Genomic DNA, 11,891 nt, shown 5'->3' on the forward strand with positions numbered 1-11,891 from the left:
GTCCTTCATTGGTGTTTTCGCCTCGTATTTGTGGAGGAGGACTTGGCGTTCTCGCCTCTCCTCCTCCAGCTGGGCCTGAAGTCGCTTATTGTGCTCTTCGAGGGCACTGATTTGACCGCCCAAAGATCCCCAACAGGCCCGAATAGCTCTCAGGCTGGTGGCGACTTCACTGAATGGTACTTGGTGAGCCATTCAGGAAGGGTGAGGGCTATGGGGACGCCATCTGGACACTTTGAGGGGCCCAAACAAATTCTGTTCCAGGAAGGTTCCAGAGAACGTAGATATTCGCAGCTACCTTGCATTGCTCATGTCCGCTGATCATATACAAGTTCATTACCTTCCCGGTTCCACCGACACGCATTGAAATATATGCCGAGAGGTATTTCTCAATTCAATCCTTCTTTTCTTATTCTGTCAAACATAATGATATACATTTGTTTTGAATTTTGTGTACTATAAGAATCATTTGAAGAAAAAAATTGTGAAGCTTCTTTACGATGGATTTATGATCGCTGCGACAGAATATGAAAATACCTGAATGGGACGTTCCAAATTGTATCAAGTATGTATCCTTGCGAATAAAGGAATACCTACAGAAAGTAAGGGAATTCTATCTATTTATATATCAATTTATCTATTTATTTATTATTATTATTATTATTATTATTATTATTATTATTATTATTATTATTATTATTATTATTATTATTATCAATTACAGATTTAGAGACTCGATTGAATTATCCTTTATTATATGGGCAGGAGATTGATATTGTTTCGAAAACACAAAGTCGTTGATTAGAATGACAAAACTGCGAGTGACTGCCACTTACCCCGGCTATAGTGGCAAATGTACCGAAGGTACCCAATGGCTTGAGCTAAAAAAAAAAAAAAAAAAAAAAAAAAAAAAAAAAAAAAATGGAGGGGGGAAAGCTTACATGTGAATCAATTCAGTACTTCCTTTCACCAGATAACAGCTGCAAGACCTTAAAACAAAGCAACGAACACACTCACACGCACACACACACACTCACAGATATGCACACGCATACACAAACACACACATACACACACACAAACACACACTCACACACACAGAGACGCGCACACACTCACATATACACACGCATACCACACACTCACACACACAGACACGCACACACACACACGCACACACCCGCACACACACACACACACACACACACACACACACACACACACACACACACACACACACACACACACACATACATACAAACACACGCTCATACACACACACACTCGCACACAAACATACATGCGCGCGCGCGCACACACACACATACGCAAACACACACACATACGTACACACACACACATACACACACACGCATAAACACACATACAAACACAAACATACACACATAAACACACACAAACATAAACACACACACACACACACACACACACACACACACACACACACATAAACACACACACACATAAACACACACACACACACACATCCTCCTCTCTGCTTCTCTTCTTCCTCATCCTCTTTCCTTCCTCCTTCTCCTCTTCCTCCTCCCTCCTCTCCTTCCCTCCTAGGTACTTCAGGGACATCAGCGACGACACCCCTATGGACCAGAGTAATGCGGAATTATAATGCACGGAGCTCTTCTTAAGTCTCTCACGTAGAACTCCTAGAACACAACCTCTTCTTTTCTCCTACTCCTGCGGCGGGGGATAAGAATAACGTCGCCGTATTCCTGTAGGTTGTAAGTTACCTTATATTGGGAATTGGTGGTGAAATGAAATCGGGTGGATTTGTATTGTTGGCTTTAACGTGCCAAGCTTAGTTCTGTCTACAATATACATGGCAAGCTCCGATCAAAACTCGGAGTGTTGCCAGAAACATATTCTATCTACAGTTGTATCAGGGTTGCCAAACATGGAGATAGTAGGCTGTTGCCATATGAGTTATAGGGAATTTTGGAAGAGTGGGTCGTGTCGGTTGTCGACGCGACGAGAGGCGCCAGTAGAGCCTTTGTACCCGCATAGGTGGTTGACCGGAGATGCAGGGAGGCCATTGTTCAAAGTAGAGGGCATGATCTGAGATGCAGAGAATCTATTGTCGCTGAAGGGCATTGTCGGAAGAGTCGGTGAGCCGGGTCACTTAGAAACAATGAACCGCCCATTGGGAGGTGGTCGCCGTCGTCGAGAGTACCAAGTTGCAGCCTATGTGTGCGTGCGCGCGTGTGCACGCTAACCCACATTTATCTTCAACATTCTCCAATTGTATACCTTCCCAAACTCCGTCACTAACTCCCCTAATCCCCCACCTGACATTGCCACAAGCGCAGTGTCGTCAGTAAACAACAATTGGCTCACCTCCCACTTTTCTCCATTTTCTTTAAAAGTCTCTAGTCCCCTGTCCATTACCCTCGTCTTTGCCTCCCGCGCCACTCCATCCATGTATAAAGTGAACAGCCATGGCGACAAGACACATCCCTATAGCAGCCCCACCTTTACCTCAAACCACTTATTCTCTTTATATGTAATTCTAACACAGGCTCTACTACTCTTATAAAAAATCTTGGCCGCCCTCAACATCTTTCCCCCAATCTCATATATCTGCAATACCTCTCACAGTATCTTTCTATCTACCTTGTCATAAGCCTTTTCCAAATCCATAAAGCCTCAAAAAATATCCTTACCTTTTGATATAACTTTCCCACATAACTGCCATTTCCTATACCCACATTGTTCCTCACCAATTGCTCCCCCTGTTCTTCTTCCCTCTCATAAGCCTTTCCAACTACACTCAACAAACTGATCCCTCTGAAACTACTACACTCATATTTGCCTCCTTTTTCTTTATAAAGTGGAAATATAAGGCACTCCTTCAGTCCTCTGGCACTCTACCCTCCCTTAGACACACATTGAACAACTTCACTAGCCAGTCCACTATTACTGTACTTCCCTTCTAGAGATACTCCACATGACACCCATCTAACCCAGGTGCCTTACCTGCTCTCATCATTTTCAAATCTACTTGCACTTTATATTTTCTTATATCTCCTCTATTTTCCTCTCACCACCGTCGTTTTATTATCGCCTTCCACTGCTACCACCAGTTCCTCCCAATCCTCCTCCACATTTAACAGCTCTCTAAAATACTCCGCCCACCTTCCCTTTACTACCTCCTCTTCTGTTAACATCTCTCCATCTGTGCCATTTAGCTTTTCTTCTCTACTTGACTCGCCTCCTCTTCCTCTCTAAAATTTCTTCCAAAATTTTATTACTTTTAAGATCTTTTGTTATACTCCTCCCCATTTTACATCTGCTCTTCTCTATGCATTTTTATCTTATGTTTTGCATATCTTCTTTTTTTTTTACCTTTCACATGATTCTCTCGTCCTACTTTGTAATCAGTTCCCGAATGCTCAGTTCTTCTCTTGTACAACCTTATTTACCTCATCATCCCACCACTCACTAACCTTCCTTCTATTTCCTCCCATCCTCTTTGTTCCACATAGCATCTTTAGACACCTTGTCCCTCCCTCCTTGACACACTCCTATTCTTCCACCACTCCTAGTTCTACTCTATCCTTCACCACCCCCCGCACTTCTCTCAGCTTCTTCTTGTATTCTTCTCCTTTTCCTTCCTATTTAAATAGTTTACTCTAAGCACCTCTCTACCTTCTGCTCTTTTCCTCTTCTCCACGTATCGTCCAATCTCTACTTACTTTCCATCAATAAATGATCTGATATTCCCCCATTCTCTCCCCTAAGAGTATGAACATCCAGAACTCTTCCTCTTCTTCTTCTTGATACCACTACATAGTCCATTAATGCCATATAAACCACCCTTTCTCTCTCTCTCTCTCTCTCTCTCTCTCTCTCTCTCTCTCTCTCTCTCTCTCTATTCTCTATACCTGGTGCAATCTGACATCTGGTGTAGTATTGTTATGTACCCTATTCTTATGTAGGGTTCCTTTCTCTGCGTGATGTTTACATAACTACTATTGTTCTCTCTCTCGCTCTCTCTCTGTCCCCTCTCTGTCCCCTCTCTCTCTTCCCCCCTCTCTCTCTTTCTCTCCCCATCATGTCCAACAACGATTGACTCTGCTGTCTGTTACCTGCAAGAGGAAGCAGTGGGTTTCCTTTAGCGAAATGAAATTCCCTCGTGACCCACACACACACACACACACACACACACATGATAAATGAATGAATAAATGAATAAACACACACACACATACACACACACACACACACACACACACACACACACACACACACACACACACACACACACACACACACAAATATATATATATATACAGTATCGTCGTCTTTATTTTTCCCCACTCAGTTTCCACATCCTCACACACCATTTGGCAATTTCTCTTCCACCTTGTTTTTCAATTCTCTCAAGCATTCTTCATTTTTTAGATTTTCAAGGCAATATCTTTTCCCCTGTCTTCCTCTGTTCCTCTTTGGTGTCTTTAATTTGACCTTTCCGATCACCATTCTGTAAAGATGGAATCCCAAGTGAAATATTTAAAGCACTGGATGATGTGGGAGTGACATGGCTAAGGAGAATTTTCAACATAGCGTGGGAGGAGGGGAGGATCCCAGATGACTGGAGGAGAGCTATAGTGTGCCCAATATATAAGAAGGGAGATAAAACAAGATGTGAAAACTATAGAGGTATATCTCTGCTTTCACACGCTGGAAAAATTTATGAAACAGTGCTGGAACAGAGACTCAGAGGACTGGTAGAGGAAAAAATTGGGAAGTGGCAACATGGCTTTAGGCCTGGAAAAGGAACAGTAGATCTTATATTTGCTATGAAACTACTTCTGGAAAAAGACTGGGAATGGAATAAGGATAAATATGCTGTATTCATTGATATGGAGAAAGCTTTTGACAGGGTACCTAGGAAGAAACTGTGGGAAGCATTGGGACATGAAGAGTATGGAATACCTGGTAAACTAAAAAGGGCAATACAAAGCATATTACATGAGACAATGAGTAAAGTTAGAGGAAGAGATATGGAGAGCGAATGGTTCGAAGTGAGAACAGGTGTGAGGCAGGGTGGTGTCATATCGCCGCTGCTCTTTATTATATATATGGACAGATGTATGAAAGAAATATGCGATGACGACAATGAAATCACATTTGCTTATGCAGATGATATAGCAGTTATCACTGACAATGAACAACAACTACAGAATGCAATGAACAGATGGGAAAATACGCTGAGAACAAGGGAAATGAAAATAAATGTAAACAAAACTGAAGTTATGTATGTTGGTTGAAGAAATGTGGAAGTGGACGTGGAGGTGGGGAGTGAGAGATTAAAACAGGTAACCAACTTTAAGTATCTTGGAGTTTGCTTTGAAAAAGAAAATAGACAGGACATAGAACTAAACAATAGAATATGTAAATACAATTCAAATATAAGCATGCTATATCCACTACTGAAAGACAAAAATATCCCCAGAAAATGTAAAACAACAATATACAACACCATATTAAGACCTATACTGACTTATGGACCAGAAGCCCGGACATTGACAAGCAGAACAAGATCAAAGATAGGCTGCAGAGATGAGGGTGCTGAGAATGATTAAAGGAGTGACTAGGAGAGACAGGTTGAAGAATGATGATATAAGAAGAGAGCTGGGAGTTGTATCAATCTTGGGGATGGTGGAGAGAAGCAAGCAAAGATGGTATGGACATGTGCAAAGAATGAAAGAGAACCAGTTACCGAGAAAATATCTGGAATATAGACCTCAAGAAAGAAGACCTGTGGGAAGACCAAGGAAGAGATGGGTTGAAGGAGTTGGGGAAGCACTGGCGGCGAGGGGAAGTAGCCTGACTGAAATTGAGAGAGAAGAGACCTTTGCGAACCGACAAGAATGGAGGAAAATCGTTCATCGGGACTCAGTGGCTGACAGGCACTAGCCTACCAGGCGTCTGGTGAGAATATACAGTATATATATATACACATACACCTGTCTCTGTCTCTCTCTCTCTCTCTCTCTCTCTCTCTCTCTCTCTCTCTCTATATATATATATATATATATGTATATATATATATATATATATATATATATATATATATATATATATATATATATACATAATATATATATATATACATATAATATATTTATATACATATATATATATATATATATATATATATATATACATACATACATGCATATAACACACACACACACACACACACACACACACACACACACACACACACACGTGCGCACACACGCGCGCGAAGTGTGAATAACTTCATATGGGCTTATTTTATGGGCATACAAAGTCAAACGCATGCCGGTTTATGTCGGCGTCCTTACGATGACTACGGCTGTGACCATTTTTTGCACAGTTTTATTTGATCACTTTCTGTGGGCTTGTGGTGACCATGACTACGGCTATATATATATATATATATATATATATATATATATATATATATATATATATATATATATATATATATATATATATACATACATACATACATATAGACACACACACACACACACACGTGCGCGCGAAGTGTGAATATCTTCATATGGGCTTATTTTATGGGCATACAAAGTCAAACGCATGTCGGTTTATGTCGGCGTCCTTACGATGACTACGGCTGTGACCATTTTTTGCACAGTTTTATTTGATCACTTTCTGTGGGCTTGTGGTGACCATGACTACGGCTTTGAGCATTTTTTGCACTTTTCTTATATCACTTTCTCTGCGCTTCCTGTGACGATAACTAGGGCTGTGACCATTTTTTTCACTTTCCTTCGTTCACTTTCTGTGAGGTTGTGACGATGATTAGGTCTGTGACCATTTTTTGCCCTTTCCTTTGATCACTTTCCGTATACTAATGGTGACGATTTTAAGGAAGATGGACAACTCTCCTTTCTTTCCATAAATTGAGGATGGGACTTTCAACAGTCCCAGTCATCCTCGTCGTCACTGCGGGCTTCCTCGTCCGAGTCATCGTGGAGGAAGGCTGGTCGCCGAGCCTCCATGGCCCGCGCCAAGACCCGGGTCAGGTCATCCTGTTGCACGGGCTTCTCCCTCAAGTGCTGCGAGGTCGGACGCAGTTTGATGCCGACCCGGATCTCGTCCATCAGGCGAGATCGCAGGTCGGTCTCTTGAGGCTTTCCTAGAGGCTTTTGAACTTCCTCCTTCGATTTGTTATCCACAGGGCTCGGGTCTTCGGGTATAGGCGAAGTCTTCTTTTCGAGACTTTTTTGCCCGGCTGAGGGCTTATGGGCGGGTCGCAGCTTCACGCCCTTCCTAATTTCCTCCATGAGGAGAGCTCGCGTGTCCGTCTTTGGCATCTGTACCCCTTTGACGCCGTCGCTTTCATTAAAGCTTTTGGTTCTCTTGAGGACCGGTAGCTTGTTCCTCGTTGGAGGAAGAGGCGGTGGTGGAGGAGGCGGTGGGGGTGTTGTGTTTAGCTTTCCTTGCGACTATGTCGCTGCTAAGCTTTCTTCATTAACACTTTCCATGGGCTTTTCCCCCTACGTAGGCTTCGTGGGCCTCAATTTCACTCCTCTTCGGATCTGTTGTAAAAGCAAGGCACGTAAGTCTGTTTGTCCACTCTAAGGCCTATTTGGGCTTTCTGTAACTTCTTCATTCTTTTTGTTTACGGCCGGTGGAAGCGGTGGTGGTGGAGGAATACAAGGCAGAGGTGGAGGTGGAGGCGGTGTAGGTGGCGTTGTGAGCTTCCCATGTCTATTAATTTCGGGCTTGAAATTTTGTTTGTGGCGTTCTTCCACGCCTCTTGAATTTGCAACTTCGGTTTGGGCATTCCGAAGCTCTTTTAGCTCATTGCCCTGTTCTTCGATTTGATCCTACAACCGCCTCACTTTTTCATTGAGATCCTTGTTCTCTTTCAAAATTTGTTCCATCTGAACCTCCATTTTCGCCTTCATGTCATCGAGTTTCTCCTCAAGGCGATGACTGAGCCTTTCCTCCATAAACCGCTGAAGCAGACCCTTGTAATCTTGCAGTTGATCCTTTAGAAAATCTCGTTCTTTCTTTAGAAGCCTGTTTTCCGCCGATTGTTTTGTGTTGATCTTAAAGCCATGGGATTTCCGACTAATCCTCATGGTCTGTGTGGGCTTGTCCTCCATTAGACTTTGCGCCTCGTATTTGTGGAGGAGGACTTGGCGTTCTCGCCTCTCGTCCTCCAGCTGGGCCTGAAGTCGCTTATTGTGCTCTTCGAGGGCACTGATTTGACCGCCCAAAGATCCCCAACAGGCCCGAATAGCTCTTAGGCTGGTGGCGACTTTACTGAATGGTACTTGGTGAGCCATTCAGGAAGGGTGAGGGCTATGGGGACGCCATCTGGACACTTTGAGGGGCCCAAACAAATTCTGTTCCAGGAAGGTTCCAGAGAACGTAGATATTCGCAGCTACCTTGCATTGCTCATGTCCGCTGATCATATACAAGTTCATTACCTTCCCGGTTCCACCGACACGCATTGAAATATATGCCGAGAGGTATTTCTCAATTCAATCCTTCTTTTCTTATTCTGTCAAACATAATGATATACGTGTGTTTTTGAATTTTGTGTACTATAAGAATCATTTGAAAAAAAAAAAAGTGAAGCATCTTGATGGGTTTATGATGACTGCCACAGAATATGAAAATACCTGAATGGGACGATCCAAATTGTATCAAGTATGTATCCTTGCGAATAAAGGAATACCTACAGAAAGTAGAGGATTTCTATCTATTTATCTATTAATTTATTTATTTATCTATTATTATTATTATTATTATTATTATTATTATTATTATTATTATTATTACTATTATTATTATTACTATTATTATCATCAATTATAGATTTAGAGACTCGATTGAATTATCCTTTATTATATGGGCAGGAGGTTGATATTGTTTCGAAAACACAAAGTCATTGATTAGAATGACAAAACTGCGAGTGACTGCCACTTACCCCGGCTATAGTGGCAAATGCACCGAAGGTACCCAATGGCTTGGGAAAAAAAAAAAAAAAAAAAAAAAAAAAAAAAAAAAAAAAATGGAGGGGGAAAGGTTACATGTGAATCAATTCAGTACTACACTCACACGCACACACACACACTCACAGATATGCACACGCATACACAAACACACACATACACACACACAAACACACACTCACACACACAGAGACGCGCACACACACACACACACACCCGCACACACCCGCACACACACACACACACACACACACACACACACACACATACACACACACACACACACACATACATACAAACAAACATACATACAAACACACGAGTGCATACCACACACTCACACACACAGACACACACACACACACACACACACACACACACACACACACACACACACACACACACACACACACACACACACACACACACACACACACACACACACACACACATACATACAAACACACGCTCATACACACACACACTCGCACACACAAACATACATGCGCGCGCGCGCACACACACAAATACACACACACATACGCAAACACACACATACATAGACATACACACACATTCGCATAAACACACATACAAACACAAACATATGCACACATACATAAACACACACACACACATACACACACACACACACACACACACACACACACACACACACACACACACACACACACACACACATACATACATACATATACCAAGGCTTTTTCCCCCTTCCAAGGGAGGTAGCCACAAAGGGAAAGGCATAAAAACACTCCCACCCATTTCATCCCTAAATACACTCCACACCCCTCCCACCCTTCCTCTCATCTGAGCACCTCCTGGATGACGGGTCATCCCTGAACCCTGCCCACCGCCCTGGGTCAGAAGCAGTGTCGCAAGACACAGTACATCCACAGCAAGGCCGCTTCATTTAATCGGCGACCCCCCCTCTCCGTCCCCCTTTGCATATAAGGAGAGGACGGGGAGAAATCCCTTCGGGCTGCGTCAAAATTTACTCACACATACTAACCCCCCCACACCGCCCATTCCTCCTCATGCAGTCACAACATCATCCATATACAACCATTCTCCACTCACCTCTGTCTTCCGTCCTCTCCCTTCCTTCCTCAACAGACATTCCCCTCTTCCCCAAAGCCCCCTTCACCCCATCCATCCACCTCATCCTAGGACGTCCCCTCATGTTCACTCCCTCCACATCTGCCTTCCATACCTCTTTTACTAGTCTTTCTTCACTCATTCTTTCCATGTGTCCAAACCATCCTAATATTCTTTCATCAACCCTCTCTCCCAAATCCTTTTTCACCCCTGTTCTCCTCCTCACCTCCTCATTTCTCACTCTATCTAGCCTAGTAACCCCCACCATACTTCTCAGACACCTCATCTCAAACACATTCAAACTCCTTCTCTCTTCTTCTCTTATGTTCCACGTTTCTGCCCCATACAGTGCTGTTGGCACAATCACTCCTTCATACAGTCTCCTCTTCGCATCCATTCCCAAATGTCTATTTCTAATTACACTCTTTAAACCACCAAGGCCTTTACTCGCTTCTCTCAATCTACATTCTACCTCCACCTTCACTCCACCTTTTCCTGCTACACTTGCACCCAAGTATCTAAAACTATCCACTTCCTCCAGTCGCTCTCCCTTAATGTTCACTTCCAGTCTACTGCCACTTTCACCCCTTGTACATCTCATCACCTTACTTTTACCCACATTTATCTTTAGCTTTCTTCTATCACATACTCTCCCAAACTCTGCCACCAGCTTCCTCAATCCCTCCTCTGACCCTGCCACAAGCGCAGTGTCGTCCGCGAACAACAGCTGGCTCACCTCCCACTTTTCTCCATTTTCTTTAACCATCTCCAATCCCTGACTCACTACCCTAGCATTCACCTCTCGCACCACCCCATCCATGTATAAGTTGAACAGCCAGGGCGACATAACGCACTCACTCTCTCCATTTCTAATCCTAACACATGCTCTACTACTCACATAAAAACTCTTGACAGCTCCCAAAAGCTTTCCTCCTATCCCATAAATCTGCATAACCTCCCACAGTGCCTTTCTGTCTACCCTATCATAAGCCTTTTCCAGATCCATAAAAGCCCAAAAAACATCCTTCCCCTTTCCTATAGCTTTCTCACATACCTGTCTTACCACAAAGATCTGATCTACACAACCTCTACCCGTCCTAAATCCACACTGTTCCTCACCAATTACTCCTTCTGTTCCTCTCCTAATCCTCTCAATTAAGATTCTCCCATAAGCCTTCCCTACTACACTCAACAGGCTAATCCCTCTGAAATTACTACATTCACACTTGTCACACACACACACACACACATACACACACACACATCCTTCTCTCTGCTCCTCTTCTTCCTCATCCTCTTTCCTTCCTCCTTCTCCTTTTCCTCCTCCCTCCTCTCCCTCCTCTCCCTCCCTCCTAGGTACTTCAGGGACATCAGCGACGACACCCCTATGGACCAGAGTAATGCGGAATTATAATGCACGGAGCTCTTCTTAAGTCTCTCACGTAGAACTCCTAGAACACAACCTCTTCTTTTCTCCTACTCCTGCGGCGGGGGATAAGAATAACGTCGCCGTATTCCTGTAGGTTGTAAGTTACCTTATATTGGGAATTGGTGGTGAAATGAAATCGGGTGGATTTGTATTGTTGGCTTTAACGTGCCAAGCTTAGTTCTGTCTACAATATACATGGCAAGCTCCGATCAAAACTCGGAGTGTTGCCAGAAACATATTCTATCTACAGTTGTATCAGGGTTGCCAAACATGGAGATAGTAGGCTGTTGCCATATGAGTTATAGGGAATTTTGGAAGAGTGGGT

General features: G+C 43.2%; 1 protein-coding gene across 1 annotated transcript; it reads left to right on the forward strand.

Annotated features, from left to right (window-relative positions):
• The first annotated feature begins 210 nt into the window (after positions 1-210).
• LOC143018668 (uncharacterized) lies at positions 211-5,621 on the forward strand. Its single transcript, XM_076174257.1, has 3 exons — positions 211-277; positions 4,738-5,070; positions 5,551-5,621. Exons 1-3 carry the CDS (start codon positions 211-213, stop codon positions 5,619-5,621), a joined length of 471 nt encoding a protein of 156 aa, XP_076030372.1.
• The last annotated feature ends 6,270 nt before the right edge of the window (positions 5,622-11,891 follow it).

This window comes from Oratosquilla oratoria, chromosome 35, assembly GCF_046742065.1.
Source record: "Oratosquilla oratoria isolate Oo_2021 chromosome 35, ASM4674206v1, whole genome shotgun sequence".
In the NCBI taxonomy this organism is placed as follows: Eukaryota; Metazoa; Arthropoda; class Malacostraca; order Stomatopoda; family Squillidae; genus Oratosquilla; species Oratosquilla oratoria.